Source organism: Monodelphis domestica, chromosome 1 (assembly GCF_027887165.1).
Source record: "Monodelphis domestica isolate mMonDom1 chromosome 1, mMonDom1.pri, whole genome shotgun sequence".
Lineage (NCBI taxonomy): Eukaryota > Metazoa > Chordata > Mammalia > Didelphimorphia > Didelphidae > Monodelphis > Monodelphis domestica.
Genome location: NC_077227.1, coordinates 578,624,096 through 578,642,212, shown reverse-complemented (window position 1 = coordinate 578,642,212; position 18,117 = coordinate 578,624,096). Strand labels below are relative to the sequence as shown.

At 36.8% G+C, this 18,117-nt stretch overlaps 1 protein-coding gene across 5 annotated transcripts in view; it reads right to left on the bottom strand.

Moving 5' to 3' along the window:
• The window catches only part of UNC5D (unc-5 netrin receptor D), an 831,324-nt gene that overhangs the window by 87,502 nt on the left and 725,705 nt on the right, over window positions 1-18,117 (bottom strand). For all 5 annotated transcript variants that reach the window (XM_056813499.1, XM_056813501.1, XM_056813497.1 and 2 more), the window contains one exon: window positions 12,912-12,996. In XM_056813499.1, the coding sequence (XP_056669477.1) occupies window positions 12,912-12,996 (85 nt within the window). The remainder of the gene's footprint in view (window positions 1-12,911; window positions 12,997-18,117) is intronic.

Genomic DNA, 18,117 nt, shown 5'->3' with positions numbered 1-18,117 from the left:
TTTCAGATGAGGAAATTGAAATAGAGAAAGGTTAAGTGAGTTTTCCAGGGCCAATCATATAACTATGGAATGTGTGGGGCAGGAGTAGAACTAGGATCTTCCTGCTTCCAAGTCCATTGCTTTATCTACTCTGCTTGACTATACAGCAATAAATAAGAAGGCGGGCTTCTGAAGTGGATTGTGGCAAGTTTAAACCTATGCCAAAGGGCATGGTAGGACTACTTTGATGGAACATTAATTTGTGCCTAACCTGTCCTGTAGCCAGCCCTTTTGCTAATGCCACCCACTCATTAATCTATAGGGATATTAGCTTGGGATGCCCATTAGAGACAACTGAAGTTAATGTCTTCCCTTTATCAAGCCATTCTATTCCATTAGTTGGATTGGGAAAAGATTTGGTCAGGAAGTATAGATGACTGAATTTTAAATACACTGAGGCAGTTTCCTGAGTCTAAACCCTGATGACTACTGCTCAAGGGTTAAGTTTATAGGTCACCCATATTACATAATAGTCTTCTACATAGAAGGAAGGGGAGGAATTGACTGAGTGAGTAAACAGAAATCATTTGTTAAACTTCCTAGATGCCAAGCACTATAGGCACAGATAAAAAAGCAAGATAGTTGTTCTCCAGGAGTTTATATTCTAATGGGGGGTTCAACATCCATTGGGACATGTCAAGTAGAGAAGGGGATTCTAATCTGGGAGTCACAAAGATAAGGAATGTAATAGCATAGCAAGTCATTTACCTACTGTATCTGGAACCAGAGGTAGGAGTGATTGGTTTATAGTTTCTAGAGAAAGAAGCCTGAAAGCATGTGGCCTCCCTCCACCCTCCCTGCAGGTTGTGGAGGAGTTAAGAGGGAGAAACTTTGGATTCTGGTGCATTCCTTCAGTCTTTTTTTTCAGGTGTATTTGACTCTCTGTGATCTTATTTGGGGTTTCATTGGCAAAGATACTAGAGTGGCTTGCCATTCTTCTTCCAGGTTATTTTACCAACGAGAAACTGAGGCAAATAGTTAGGTTAAATGACTTGTGCCCAGTCTCATAGTCAATAAATATCTGAGGTCAAATTTGAACTGAGGGCTCCATGACTGGCTCCACTGTAGCCCCTAAGTGAATGAAGCAACTTGTAGACAAATGGCCTCAATCTCCCTCCCACTAAAATTTTGGTCTCTGCTTTGTGGATTCTGGGCTCTGACGGGTGAATGAAATTTTACTTTATCTTAATAAATGGGACTCTTGACTTTTAACTCTTGGCCCCAGAACAAATCTCCTACTCACTTACAGGAAGACTGGCCTACCTTCTCACTTTTTCTGGCTCCTCATTATATGATATTTTCTCCCATTAGAAGGTAAGTTCTTTGCTGGTAAAAAGATTATCTCACTTTTTTGTTAGTACAACATAATCCTTTAAGGGACAGCCAAACTGTGTAATGGAGAGAATGGAGTCAGGAAGGCTCATCTTCCTGGGTTCAAATCTGGTCTCAGACCTTACCAGCTATGTGGCCTTCAACAGGGCACTTAAACCTCTTTGCCTTAGTTTCCTCATCTGTAAAATGAACTTGATAAGGAAATAGCAAACCACTCCAATATCTTTGCCCAAAAAGACTCCAAATGGGGCTACGAAGAGTCCAACAGGGCTGAAATGACTGAACACAACAACAAAATCCCTTAATGAGATCTTTATTATTTACCCATTCCCAGGCTGAAATAATGCTGAGGTAAGTGTCCTAACTCTTCCCAAGCATCACCTCTATTTATCTGATTTGGAGGGTGGGGCAAAAGCAGAACTAGAAGCAGGAGGGAGAGAAAGTTAAGCAAAAGCTTGGAAGAAATAGCAGATGCTGTTGAAAACTTACAGGGTCAAGTCAAACTGAAAGATTAAATTGTTTACATATGTAAAATGGTCATAGTTTACACCCACATTCACAGGGTATTTATCCATTAATAAATCAAAGGAATCACAAAGCATGTGCAAATCATGACTTCCTAGATACAATTTAAACCTCATCTTTCATGCAGTGTCAGAGTTGGTATTTGTCACTGAACTATCATCACACTTTCCTTGGAAAATACGCCAGTTCAGAAGGGAGAGAAAATAAGATGGTGGGGGAAGGGGTTGACTCTAGCAATGAATCACATAGATTTTTTCAAATTTTAGTTCTAAGGAGTTCTTTGGGCTGTTTTTGTTTGTTTTGTTCTATAGAATATTTATGCCTTGAAAAGGTGTTAGTGGGAACGAGAGACGGTCTGAATATTATATTGCTATGGAACAACTCCATATTACAGGAACCTGAGGCAGGTCTCCAATATGTTCAGTTGTTCCTTTATGGAGGATTTATTGGAAACCATGAATAGGAATTAGACAAAATGACAAGGCCCTGAGGGGCTGTGATCTGCCCTGTGAAAAAATTACCCACACAAATGAAGTTTTGGATCCATCAACAAATATACATGGAGGGGAGCAATGGGAGGGTCAGAGGGGCCTTGTGGCTATGAGCTCTTAGCTCCTAAAGGTGATTTTTTGGTCCTACTCTTTGTTTCTCTTCATTCCTGTTATGAACAATTAAAATGAAATCTTGAGAGATGGGGGAAAGGGAGGGGAAGGCATTCTCTAGGAGAATCTGACCCTCTCTAACCTGGATCAATTCTGCTATCTCTTTCTCTTTAGCATTTCTGATTTGTGTCTGATTTCTAGAATGAAACCCCACACCTACACATGTCTTATAGGAGAGAAGGAAACCTTTGGAGAACTAGCTTGGGTTCATCATAAGAAAATACACAAGGAGAATCATACTGTCACTGTCCACTGAGGAACCCCAGAGATGAGGCTGAGATATGCATTTTTTCACTGGGTCTTTATTAAACAGTAATTATCTGGAGTGGAAATGATAATCTATCCTAAATTTCTTCATAGGCCTAGTTATTCAGTATGGGCAATAAAAGAAATGAAACATAAAAATAAAAATAATTACAGTATTCAGGGCCCCTTTACAATGTGCAATCAAATTTGTCTCCCAGTGACTTTCCTTTTATTGAAGAGAGATGTACCTTCCTTTCAGATCTATTAGCAAACACTCACAAACCATTGTTATCTTGTCAATTGCATCTTTAATTAAAGCCTCATTTGGGCCACTCTAATCACTTCCTCATTGTGAGCCACTGGGGCTTTAAATGTGCTTTGATGAAAATGACAGCAATTTGTATTTGGTTCCCCCTACCTGGGGGTTGTGGGGATGGTGGTGGTAGAGATAATATAAAGAGAATTTGAAAGTGTGGGAGGACTAAAGTTCACTTGAAAATAACATAGATCCTTGGTTTGAGAAGATGTAAATGTCTTTTTATCCCCCTTTGTAATTATTATATTTTTTTTGTAATGATATTATGCCTGGATAAGTTGGTGAAATAATGGACTCCATTCTACTGTGGAACAGCATAGCAGATTTATAAAGGTGCATTAACCCTTCCCCACCATTAAGTTAACATTGAGTAAATTGCCTCTTCCATTACATTGAATAGCACTGGGCGGCCAGGAAGAATTAATGTATTTTCCAAATGAGAGTACTTGATGTTCTTCCTTCTAACAGCAACAGGTCTATATTTGATATATGGGAGGATATTTTTCTTTGGAATCACAGAAAACTTTAGTCATCAATGGAAACCAACTTCCTACTATGGGATGGGTGGATATACACATGGATGGTCATTCTGATTCTACATTAGGCAATGACAATGAAGAAAATTGAAAGTTATAGCCAAGTCTCAGTCATGTAGCTTCCCTAAGAATTCAAATGCCTGGACACTATGGGACAATAGATTTGCTTGTGGCAAAAGAGGTGTATACAGTCTGATCCTCTTCACTATTCCAATATTTAGAGCTTCTAGGAAACTTAGTCTTTTAGTTAATGTTCCCCATTTTACAGATGAGTAAACTGAGGCCTGAGAGGGAAAGTTGTTTGTCTAAGGCCAGGAAGGTAGTGCTGTTATAATCTGATCCCAGCTTTCATGGCTATAGACCTAGTGCTTTTTTCACTCTATTCTGATCACTGCAATTGTATGAACTGAATGCAATCCACACAAATTGTCAAAATTAGGGGAAATCATTTTCAAAATGACACTGGTCATTTTGCATACAGAGAACTGGCCTCACTGTCTAGATCCAATCATCTACCCACATGGAATCTGTCATTCTGGCCCATGAAATGAATCCAATGACTTGCTTAATAAATTGGGAACTTATGCATAAGCTCCCACCCAGGAGTGTCACAAGAAAGAAAGATGGGCTTAAAGGAAAGGAGGTGGTGAGTGAATTCAAGAAAGACCAGTTCTATTCTGCTTTTATTCCCTTTTAGCTTCATGGAAATTTCATTCAGTGAGGATACCTTTTGTGAATTTGCTCTGGGCAAATTGTATTCTTATTATACTTGGCACCATCTATTAATTTAGGGAGAGGAATATTGATAAATTAAGGTAAGGAAGCTTGCAGATTTTTAGAGGTTATAAAGCCTTTTTGTGACTGGTTAAAATTTTTCATATTATATATAGATATAGATGTAAAAGCAAAAAAAAAATTTATAGGATTTTAAAAAATTTGTAGTAATTTTTAATTTATTAAAATAACTCCATAGTATTTGCAGATTTGGTCCAGGAATTACAAAAATGTAATCTCCAGGCATATTTTTAACAATGAGGAGATAAATGTCAAACTAAAAGCAAGAGAGATGTTTATCTACTCTACCTTACTGAGAGTCAGAAGTCTTTCCCCCTTGCCTTTGTCCATAGATAAATCATTCCTTGCTAGTATCCTGTTTGACAATATCTTGTAAAATCACTTTCATTTTCAGAAATAAAAACATTTCTGGTTTTTATCAAATTCCATATTAGGCCTTAAATTTGTACCTAACTTTGTATCTCAACCTGTAAGAATCCTAAGCCCAAAGATCAGCACAAATGCTACCTTCTCTGTAAATCCTTTGCTGATCCATTCAATTGCTGGGACCATTCCTGCTAAAATTATATTGTGTTTATTTTGAATAAATCTTATATTTATCTTATGTTTATATCATATATATACAGATGTTGTTTCTCACTTTAGAGTATGAACTCCCAAATGGTGAGGATTTGTTTCCTACATCCCCAATATCTAATAAAGTTTCTGGGTAGTAGGTATTTAATAAAATACTTATTGAATAATGATAGTATTCACCTTTCAATTGTAGGTCAAAGGGCAATGTGTGCTCCATGATCATAAACAGAAGGTATCTTCCACAATGTGAGGGACTTGCTCTCATCACACTCTCCCCACACCCCATTTTATTAACCTTATTAGCTAAACTTTAAGTAAATAATATTGTCTTTAAGTCTATAAAAGATGGTATTAAACTTTTGTTGAGAAACTACTCTGTTTCCAATAGGTTTGAGGGTAAGGGGGGTATAGAAAGAAATTCTAACTTGAAATTCATGTCAGAAAGCAGGATGAGGGGGGAGATTTAGGCAATAAGCCTAGCAGTTTCCAATTGAGGATCTTCTCAATACTGAAATCTGAATGTCTTAATCCCTTTTTATAATACATTTCCCACCAGAAATTTGGGGTATCAGAGGGATATAGACTATGGATGTCATGATGTCCTATTGTGTATGTATGTAGACTATATATTTGGTGCATATGCACATATATCTATGTATCTACTATTTATGTACATACTTGAAAATGCACATATTTATGTAAAATACAGAACTGTGATTTTTTAAGTCCCAGGGATAGAAACTCCCTCTACCAAGGAAAATGGACTATTCTCTAAGTTATTTGATCATTGATGAGGGAAATGACTTGGCCAGAGTGGCATTATGTATTAGAAACAGAATTTGAACCCAATCCTCCTAACAAGGAGTCCTGTGGTTTTTTTCCACTATGCCTCACTCTTCTTTTAAGGTTTACAAAGCATTTTCTTCCTAAAAGAAAATAAGTTAGAGAGTGCAGGTATTGGTGTCATTATTTTACAGATAAAGAAACTGAAGGTCAAAGAATTAAAGAGACTTGGCCAAGGTTACTTAATGAGTTAAGTCTTGACCTTTTTATTCCATATTTTTTCTATTATAAATCCAAGGGATCATGTAGGTAACAGCCAAAAGCTGTTGTCCTGAGCTTGACTGTGTCTGTATGGCCATTAGGTGGCTTGGGGACTTTTCTCAGGCATGTTGTGGTGTTGGAATTGGAATACTTGCATCAGCATTTCTTAGAGAAAGCAGAAACTGAATCATCCAGCTCTAAACATTGGAACAGGACACACATAGGTTGGGAAGGAACAGGAACACAGAAGGGGTCCTACCTCTTCGTGCATTATATAACTGGCTACAGGGCTCACAAATTGCCTCACACTTCTCCTTTGCTACACACAGTACCTTTTTCTTTATGATCAAAAGCAAATCTGTGCTGCTTCCTGCCTTCTTAAAGTCAATTGTTTTTCTTTAGGAGTCTAGGCTGAGGGAATAGGAGAAAAATCCCATTTTTGTGGAAAGATGCAAAGCAGTAATACAATAGAAGTGCACTCATTAAATTTCGCCATAAAAAAGATGATTTTTTTCATGGAGTTTCTTTTGCTTTACCAGTTGTCTGTCCATTACCTAGCTGGACACTGACTCCTCTCCTCTCTCCTTCATTCTTTCTCTTTACTCCCCACACTCCTTGCATTCCATTCTATGCTTCTTGCTTTAAATCAGCTCCACCACCTAAATCTAACAAGCAGATTCAAGGTCTTAGAGAATCAAGGGCTTTACTTTTCTACAATGAACATTTTTCTTATATTATAGAACTTAAACCTATAAGACATCTTAGAGATCATATAGAGCAATCCTTTTCTTTGGTATATATGGATAATGAGAATCAAGAACTAATTCTCCACCCCCTCCCCCACTTCAGCTCCCATCCTACCAAGAAATAAAAGAAGGAGAAGGGAAGGGTCAAGATCCCACATGGGAGAGAGCTGAACTGAATATACATGTATTCATGGAAGCCTTTTCAATAAGACTGTTTTTGACACAACAGATTCCAGCCCAAGAATTTGGGCAGAAATATCCATACAGCAGTGTAATTGGAAAAAGAAATGAATGTTTGTCTTCGGTTTCATGTTATTGCTTCTCAGAAGAAAGCTCCTTACAATAATTTTCTGGTCCAGTTCACTATACTCCCTGACTAGAGTTGGAAGGAAAGGGTGGAGAACAGGACTAGGGAAAGCACAAAATCTGAATTTCACTAACTTATCTTACTGAATCTACATAGTATCTCTGTAATGGAAGTTAGGGTGTTTTTTCCCCCTTAATCCCTTCCTTGGTTTTATCTTAATTTTTCATCAAAACCCTGTCATGGCAATAGGGATAGAATATTTAAATTTTTGCAAATGTGCCTGGGGAGACAGAGCTAGTGAGTACTAAAACCCTTCAAATCAAATTTTGGAAATATCTTAGAGACTGGCATTTTGCAACTGGCTTCCTAGGTTTAGGAACTCTTCCCCACTTCTCTCCTCCCTTCCAGAGGGACTCCTTTACAAAGAGGCACAGTCTGACATTTAGCCGGTCACCTAATGACTGCTATCCAGGAAGAGCCCATGGGTGTCTAAGCAGAAGGTTCTTTCCACAATAATGATTTCATATCATTGTCTTCCCTCAGGGCTGAGGCCTCTGGAATTTCTATTCCTGTCATGTCATTAAGCCCAATATTCATTGTGAATGCAGGAACCCAACTGTTCCAATAGTCCTCTATGACAAGACCAAGGAGCAAGCTGAGGAAGGAAGCCAGAATAGTATGAGCTGATGGTCCACCCCATCTGCAGCTCAGAAGACCATAAATAGGGAGTGGGGCTAGAGGTTTGTTTAAAAAAAGGAAGTCTTTCATCACATGCTACCAAGGTGTCCTCAAAAGGCTCTAGAGCAGAAAAGAAATTAGGCTTGCTCTGCTTGATCACAGAGGGCAGAACCAGGAATAAATGGGGTTTGTTTAATATAAGGAATAACGTCCTAACAATACTGTCTGCCCCAAAATGGAATGGACCATCTTGAGAAGTAGTTGGTTTTGTATTTTTGAAGGTTTCAATGAATGGATGTATGATCACTTGGCAAGTATTTGGGGGAGGATATTCTCAGTCATATATAGGTTGACCAGATGACCTCTCTGGTTCTTCCATCGCTTAGATTCTGTGATTTTGCATGATCACCATCCATCTCTCTTTCAAGATGACCAATGACTGTATGGAGGAGAAAGATGATGAAGTAAGCTGGTAGGGGTGGAATGATTGTCCACAGAATAATATTTCTTAGTATTCAACAGTTGCTGCAATTTGGCAATACACTTGGTTTTGCATGAGGATAAGTAATATAGAATCCAGGGTAATAATTAATAATGTCCAGAGATGAGGGAACAGAGTTCTTGGGCTGCTTAATTACCTTTGAACTCTGCATTATATATTAAATGAACCACAGACTCATGGGATCCAAGAATTATAAAAGATTCCAATCCTATACCTTACTCAAATCCTCTCTACAGCAGTGCAAACTAGTAGTCAATTTTGCCAGAAGACTTTCACTGGGGAAAAGTCTACTTATTACCTCTTATGGCAGTGTATTCTGCTTTGGAGTAGCACTAATTGTTAAAAAGTTTTTTTTATTGATATTGTTTTCCCTTACCTTTAGCTGAAATCTGATTCTCTGAAATTTCTATCACTTCTCCTTTGCCCCACTTATCTATTGATTACTTTCTAGTGGAAAAACCACAATGGCAACCATACCCCCAAAATGAATCATCCTCATTTTTAAGTTTTGGAAAAATTACCTTCCTGATTCTTAGTATTATGAAGATAGTTGAGGTCCTTACCATGCTAAGATTCCTAGAAAAAAGATATTCAATAACACAATCTCCCCATGTTAGCCTAGGTCATCGATGAATCATTATCAACAAACATTTAATAATCACTCTGTTCAGAGTACTGTGTTAAATACTGATTGAGAAACAGTTAAGATATAGAACCTGGCCTCAAGGACCCTGCCAACTGGTACTGACAGAATATGCTTGTGAGACTTCCTATTGACTTCTGTAAAGGAGTAACATAAACAGAATCTGATAAAATTTCAATTCTAGAGGGATGTTATTAGCCATGTGTTCCAAATTGAAATCCCCAAATATTCCTCTCCCCTAAGTCAATGCTCTCAACTATTGGTAGCTCAGTTTTTACTTTTCCCCAAATCCTGTGATGGGGAGCCATCTCACTACCTTCTGAGCCCATTCTACTTTTGTCTACTTCAAATTGTTGGAAAGTTGTTTATTTTTTTCTGGTCTCAAGATTATGTCTCTGGATTCTAGTTCTATGCTCTGGGGCCAAATAGAATAAATCTAACCTTCTTCCAAGTCACAAACCCTTCTAATACTATAAGACAATTGTCATGCCTTTCTGCCACCCAACTCTTCTCTTTTCCAGAATAAATACTTCACTATCCTGCTTGCGTTCCCTGAATATTTTACAGATTATGATTAGGTGAATAGCTAATGCACTAGCTACTTGGAAAGTATCATGAAGATCTAAGACCTAAGATGCTATTTCAAAGGAACCAGAAAATGACCAAGTCCTTAGTTTTGTAAATGATAAGGCCATAAAGTCCGTATAGAAATAGAATCTACTCCTGAACATAAATATGTTCATTTATATGATGTTGAATTGAAAGTTTGAAGAGGGGAAGAAGAGCTGTTTCAAAAAATACAAAAAAACTACCACAAATTGCAAGTAACAGAGTGTTCTCTTACAGGCCTACCAAGAATACACATAGGATACTCTGAGAAATTCATGTTAAATTCAGTCACATTAGAGACCTCACTTAAAAAAATAATTGAAGTCATGCCATCTGAGGGTGTTTAAATATAGGGAACTATTTTAGTCATTTGATTCACATGGAACCACCAAGTCTCTAGGAATCTGGTTCAGGGCACGGCTCATTTATACCCAGTACAGCCCCATTATATGACTGTCCTACATCAGTGGAGAAATAATTTCCGAAAAGGGCAATAGAAGTAAACTGGAAAATGCATCCTAAAAAGATGAGTGGAATATGCACTCATTTAATTACAGCATAAGAATGTTGTTTGGAGGACTCCTGTGTATCTTTTCAATGTGGTGGAGACAGAGGGTGCAGTCAATTTAATTCTCATTCCTACAGTTAAAAGGGGGGAGGAGGGAAGTGATGGGGAGGAGTAGATTCCTGCAGCCCTAAGGCGAAGATGAGAGAAATAGATCATTGCTCTTCTATGCTCAGCAGAATTTAAAGAAAATGGGTCTTATTTGAACACCAGCTCAGAATGATAGAACTTGCAGCTCAGTATGAAAATGGGTTTCCAAGTGACATCATAAAGCATCGATGACACTGAGCTGCTATGTAAATGGCCTTTTCTTTTTCTCAACACCATGTGCTTAGTCATAGGATATCACATAGAAGACCTCAAATCTCAACAACTTCCTGGCAGGGGCAGGAAAAAAGAAAATGGGATCCAGCCTTCAGCAAAGTGGCACAGAGGCATTTGCAGGACTTACTCATTTGTCTGTGGTTTGGAAATGCTCAGAAGAGACTGCAGATTCGCTTAGAAAACTAAATGGCATTTTCCCCAGGGACTGGCCTTTCTTTAGTAGCTAGAGAGCACATCTAGGAAGCTTTCAGGAAACTGAAGAAGGATGCATGTCCTCTGCAACTTAATTTTACTTTCTTGATGTAATAGATGGAGAAAGGCATAGTTCACACATCTAACTTCCAGGACAAGCAACTCCCTTTGCCTGTGCATTTCACAATGAGCAGTAATGAAACTGCTTGTTCAATAAGTGAGTTCCCCAGCCTCTGCCGGGGCTGGAGAAAGGTGAGTGAGCATAGCCCCTTAAGTAAGGATGCACAGAGCTGAGGGTTTTCTATAAGGTGGCAACAGTATGCCAAATACATGGTCCTTTTGAGTGCATCTAGTTCTGGTGAATCCTTTCATTTTAAAATCTCAGGGTATTTTCCATCCTTTTCTTTCTGACTCATCTTTTATAGGCTCCTGTTAGGGGTGTGGCCAATGGATCATTAAAGGATGGCTAACATGACTCAGCTTAAAGATTTGGCTTGTTGAAGGAAAGAGGAATTGAGGTGAGCTTTCATTATAAGGAAGGAGATGACTTAGCAAATGGGAATTATGTTGCTAAATTACATGACAGGGTAGAGAGCTGTGTGCGATGGTATTAAAAGGAGGAAGCTAAATGCAGGCTCTTTGGACTGGAGTAAAGGGAGAGGGGTTGATAATTGGCAGATTCCAGGCCAGGTGGTAGAGGTGAAATTTAATGAAGAGCAAATCTCAGGATTCTGCCTTACTTTTGGTTCTCAATGAGATGCGCAAACAAACAATTGCAAGATGATGTGTCTGGAAGCATAAACATAATTGACTATGATTGTATTCTCACATAGGCATATTTTTGATGTAAAATAACCATGACAATGAATGTGAGGTGATTCCCACCCAGGGAATTCCTATTTTCAAGTCTGGTGAACTGACTTATCTGAAATTTTGAGCAAACCCTTCAAACCTCTCTGAGCCTCAGTTTCTCCCATCTGTCAAATGGAGATTATAAGACACCACCACCTTTTTCAGGCGCCCGAGTGAAGAATCTAGCTCTGCTGACCTAAGGAAATAACATGAGAGCCCAACTTAGTATATAGCATACCGATAAAAACCATAACAGCCTCAGCAACAACTGACTGGTAGGGCTTTCTCTCAATCCCTCACAATCCCTGTCGTGCAGAAAGTTAAAACCATTGGGAACCAACAAATTCTTTTATGGGTACAGCTATCAAAATCTGTTAAAACCATCTGTTTCTCTGGCTGTTTTTCCTTCAAGTGTTTTTCCTTCATGGGCTCTTTCCTAACAATAATTAAAAAAAAGTCTATTCTAAAATAACCAAGATGCTATGACTAAGAATGCCAGAGGTATATATCCAGTTTGAGAGAAATTGCTTTATAAAGAGGAATTTGGTTCATCTTGTGTAGAGAAAAAGGCAATGTCTCCACAAATATTATAGTTGCAGAAAGAAAATAACCTACCCCTTCATTAAAATGGCATCAGACAAGATTTGAATTTGTTCTCTTAATTGCTGCTGGAATTTACCACAATTGAAAGCTTAAAGCTTGGAACTGAATTTATATACTTAGCAAAAGATTCTGGAGGAGGGTTTCTTTCAGCCTATAGTAAAATCTCTTTCTGACCTTCAAGGGTGGCAGATGTTAATCATTTCATGTATTTCTGTACTACCTATCTTTTCAGTGTTTCCACTTGTCTTTGACTTTCTTTGGTTTTAGAGGAGAAATGAGAAACTTCAACTCTCTCACTCCATTTCTGTCTTTCAGTCACTCTTTCTCTTTGTCTCTTTTTCTGTCTCTCCTTTGCTCTCTGTCTCTGTCTCTGTCTTTTTCTGTTTCTCTATCAGTCTTTGTTTCTGTTATTTCTATTGCTTTCTCTCTCTTTGTATCTGCCTATTTGTCTTTTGTCTCTCTCAGTCTCTGACTCTGTCTACTCTTTTGAGAGAAAGGTATGAAGTAGTCAGGCTTAATCTTAATGATCTTGAAATAATGTCTTATCAATACATAGTTCCACCTGAGTATGTTGCCTTTCAGACAATGGTGATCTTGACCCATAGCTCATATATGGGAAGCTCTGTGTGCCTGCATTCTCCTTGGATATTCCACAGTCTGCAGTATGTTCTTCCTTTAACAATAAGGAGTAGAACCATCATAAATACCCTCATCTACTGCTGCCCCCTCTGTCCCATTCTTTAAATCATTTCACATTCCCTAGCAGGGAATATCTACTACCTGTTATATTATTGCCATAACATCTTATTTATCTCTCACCTGGCTTCACCTTGGTTGATGGACATATAAATTTCCCAAGAATTATCTTCAGGGATAGCTCCATGTGGTATGAGTAAACTCACCCCTAAAACAGAACAAGGTCAAATGTTATTTCCAGATCTCTCAATTATGCCAAAGTTTATTGACATGTTGCTGGTGTCTAATTATTAAAAAAAAACAAACCCTAATTGTCTATCATATCTCAGAACTTTGGAAATGTACATAGATGTCTATGCTACCAGAAGAAAGTATTAAATGGAGACCTTAAAAAAGGGGACTTCTTTTTATAACAAGTAGTTGTATTGGATCTTCTTAAAAGAACTGTTTCAAAGTCACTAGACCAATGGCTTCAAACTCAGACAGAAACAGGGCAACTAAAGTGCAAAGGATTACTATTGGCTGTGTGTTGACTTAGAAAACTGCATACTATTATCATTGTTCTTTTTTTATTTTTACTTATTTTGTTAAATATTTCCAAATCCATTTTAATCTTGTTCCCTCTGAACTCTGCAGTGCGGTGGGCCACAGTGATGTCCACTGGCTATTTGACAAGTCTGCACTAGACCATGTACCTCAGAACATACCAAGGCAAGGAATGAACTAGTTCTTTTACCTTAATGAATACTGCTTAAGAATTATGTCTATTAGATGATCCATGTCCATTCAGTCCTTGAATTTCTGAGCTAAAATTGGCAAGAGTTGATTTATAACAAAACTATTAAAGCTTACTAAAACTGTGTTAAAAGGGTGAGTTAATTTAAGAAATTACCAGGATGGGGGTACAAATAAGAAGCACTTTGTATATTCAATGGAAGCCTAATGTCTAACAATTTGAAGAAAGAAAAGTATCATATGAGTTTGTCATCTATTACTTGTAACCATTTCTTGGGCATCTCTTTACCACCAAGTTTCTCATTAAAGTCATATGGCTGTGAAACCCAGAAATAATATGAGAAAAAAAAATAACCTTAAGGAGAATAGATAAATGTAGATTGGGCAAAATGATCATTTGCCTGTAAGCAGAGAAGACATAATTGGGGATGTGTATAACTACAAAACAACACAAGCCTTCAAGTGAGAAGGAAGGCAGATAAATGGATGAGTCAAGTGGTTCACTGATAGTCATGCCATTCTAATGGACAAGACAAAACCTTCAATAGACTGGGTAGATATTGTTTGGTTGTTATACATGAAGAGACAGTCAAAAAATGCACAGAACAAGAAGATATGGCAGGATGAAGGGTAGTCATCAGCATCCAAAAAGGAAACATCACATAAACACTGAAAAATACTCATACATGGCTCCTACAAGGTATCATCTAATAGTCATGCATTTCTTCAAAAAATTATGTCTAATCTTATACTATATGGAATTTTTCAAAAAATGAATGAATATATGGAGCTTTTCTTGGATTTGCCAATAGAAACTAGCATAGCCAAATATTACAGCTATACTTATGTACTTATTTAACACTTTGAATGATCCCTATCTTTTATTGGAGGCCTAGCAAACTTTTAGCCTTGGGCAAAAAATAGTTAAAATATTCATTTCTAATTTAATACCCAGTTCAATGGCAAGTGGAAAACCACAGGAGCCTCATCATGGCAAAATAATATAAGGCCAGGATAAGCTATACAAGGACCCAATCCAATTCCCACATTATGTGGTGTTTCTGCTTTTTTTTTCTTTCTTGTCTTACATTTTCTAAAGTAAATCTTTTACCCTAGCCAAGAAATAAAAATCTGGGAAGGGCAGCGAATTTCTTTAATGCACTGTTTCATTTAAAAGAAGAAATGAACTAGATATACATAAAAACAACTTTACAAAATAAAACCTTGGGTGTCTTCCTTTCCTTCTTGAATAATGTAGCTCTTACCTCTCATTCCATTAGAAGCAAGGCAACAGCACAAAAAAGCTTTCAGGTTGATTATAATTTAAATCCAGAGATGGCAGCCTTTGCTGATACACTCCTATTGGCCTGTTAGCCACTGTATAGTCATGCAATCTGAGATTCATTGCAAAACAAGTTATTTGTGATTCATATTTATGAGCATTATTCAGTAACATGCTAGTTATCATCAGTACCTTTCACTGGCACTAAGAATGAGGCACATTTAAATCTTGCTTACATTTTCCTAGCAGAGAGATCCATTTATAAACCAGACCTTAATGTCAACAGTGGCAAGAACAATAATTGCCATAGTTAGGTGCCTCATTTTGACATCTTCCCTGTCCTACTTTTCTTTAAGTGCAGTTGCCATATAAAGTGGCCTCCATCAAGTTATACCACCTGTTGTTATATAGAATGTAAAATACTTAAGCGAGAGACATGTCCATACTATTCACTTATTTGCTCTCCTCCATTTAGGCTGACCTAGAATTCTCTGTAATATAACCTTTAGAGTTGATTTATACACTTCAATTCTTCCTGACAACAGGGCAGCTCAGTTTATTGGCACTTGGAAAAGATACCTCTGTTATCTATGGACAATTGACTTATTATGTCCCTTATTGGATACTGAGATTTGGCATTCTCCATAGAAAAGGTTGGTTCTGGAATCTACTTCCTATTTTAGGCCACTGGAAATTCCAAGCATATTTTCAGAGCAAAACGAAATTATCAGCATGCCAGCATTTACATGAGGAAGAGCTGTATGCATAAAGGGCCTGACCTCTTGTTTCATTGAATTAGATACTAGAATTTTGTAATCTATTTTAAATTTTCTTTTCAGACTTACCTAGAGAATTGATGAGAAAGGCATTGCCAATGAAGACTCTTTCATAGCAAAATGTCTCAAATGCAGGGAAAACAAAAACAAAACAAAACATCCTATATCCCCATAGGGCCCTCTAGACCAGACTTCTCATAATTGATGAGGTTATCTCTTCTTGAATAGCAAAGTATATGCACTACAAAATTCCCAACTTAAGACTTAAGTGTCATTTGTATTCATTCTGAAATTCTGTCTGAAATTATAGATCCTAAAGGGAATTTTGAATATTTCAGATTTATCTCAATCAATATTTTTATAATTGAGAGTCAACACAAAGTAGTCAGCAGAATCTGGACTTGTATCCTGTGATTGAAACCACTTCAAACATTTAGTAGTTGTACAGTCCTTGGGAAGTTTCTTATCCTCTCAGACAGTTTCCTCACCTTTAAGGACAGGAATTTAAGACTACTTCAAATGACCAAGATGTGTGAATTAAATCCATGCATTTCTTAATGTAAGATAAAAAAAAAATAGAAGTAGGATGCAATTTCTTTTGTTTTAAAGTAAAATATTTGCTTGTAATTGTTTCCATTTATAGTACATTTACATAGGTCTAGTATGTTATGGTAAAATTATTTTTTTAAACTGTGTTAAAAGGCTCTAAAACTATGCATACCCTTGATCCAGCAATACCACTACTAGACATGTATCCCAAGGAGATTTTTATTTTAAAGAGAAGGGGGTTTGTTTCTACAAAAATATTTGTAGTAGATCTTTTAATGATGGCAAAAAAATTGGAATCTAAGGAGATATCTATTGATTGGAAAATGGCTAAACAAGTTGTAGTATGTGACTATAATAGAATATTACTGCACATTAAGAAATGATGAGCATGATTTAAGAAAAGTCTGACAAGACTTGCATGAACTGATGCAAAGTGAATTGAGCAGAACCAGAAGAACATTGTACAAAAATAATAGTATTATAGGAGGAATCTTGATGAATGATTTAGCTATTCTTAGCTATACAATTATCCAAAACAATACTCAAGGATTCATGATGAAAAATAGCATCTGCCTCCAGAGAAAGAACTGATAAAGTCTGAATGCAGACTGAAATATACTATATTTTATTTTATTTCTTCACTTTTGTTTTTTTAGTTCTCTTTTGTAAAATGATTAATATGGAAAGATATTTTACACTGTTATACATGTATAATCTAAAAAATAAATACTCAAAACTGTGTCATTTAACACACCTGGTCCTTGTATTAAAATGAGGGTTATAATTTTTTTGCTAATTCAGGGCTATTGTGAAAAAAAATTCTACATAAATGTGAGTTATGATTATTTCCTTCCAGCCTCCCTATCTAGTCCACTACAGGTACAAGTTTCTTATAGTGGTGAATGAAATCTATGGAATATGGTTTTTATAAAGAGAAAATGGATAGTCTACAAAGTTTATTAGGTTTATTAAGGTACCAATTGATAACTTAATGCTCAAGTCTCCCTAAAGAAGTTTCTATAATCAGTGTCTTTCCACCAAAATCTGATAAAGGAAGTATACCTTCTCTATAAACAAATCAACATATTCTCCCTCTCCCCAAAATGTATAAGAACTGATATTTAAATATCTCATAGTATATGTTTTAGCTCTCATTATAGAAAATCATCAAAGAGTATTTACTAAGTGGCCATTATGAATGCCAACTCACACCAAGAACTTGATTATATTAACTTTAATCCTTCTGTGATTCATGATTTCAAAAGTGTTGGTATTCTGTCCACTGACACTGATCAGTATCCTTCTTCAACTGTGGATTACTAGGTGTAAATAATAGCCAGTCTTCTGTAGCTTAAGCTTCTTTCTGTCTTTAGCTAAACTGGTCCTCAGAAGGCAGAAATAAAGTTTGGAGTGGACATTGTACTAAAAGCCCTTCCACATTCTTAGGACCTGTGTGGGTTTATGATCAACTGGTATGGCCTTCAAAGACCCAGGATGGTCTCTATGCTACTCAAAGGTCCAAGAGGAGGGCTTCAAAGGAAGAATATTCAGATAGGTTTTGATTTTAAGGAATAACAATAACCATGATATTAGCATTTCCTTCATTCATAATTTTGCATAGAAAATGCTTTCCAAAGTATGAGAGGCTATTCTGCCTTTTAAGACAAAGTTTGGGAATAGGGATGAGAACATTGCATTTATGTATTGAATTGCATCAGCTTCCTTTCTCTATTGTTTTAGCACTTCAGAGAATATTTCAGTATCAGTGTGACACAGTGTCTAGAACACTGGACATAAGGTCGTGAAAATATAGTTTGAACACTAGTCATATGACTACAAAAAAAGTCATTTATTCTCCCTGATCCTCCATTTTCATATTTGAAAAAGCAGGATTATAATACAACTATGGTATCTATTTCATAGGATGCTGTAAAGTTAAATGAGATAATGTATGACAAAATGTATTGATGTATTATTGTACTGCATG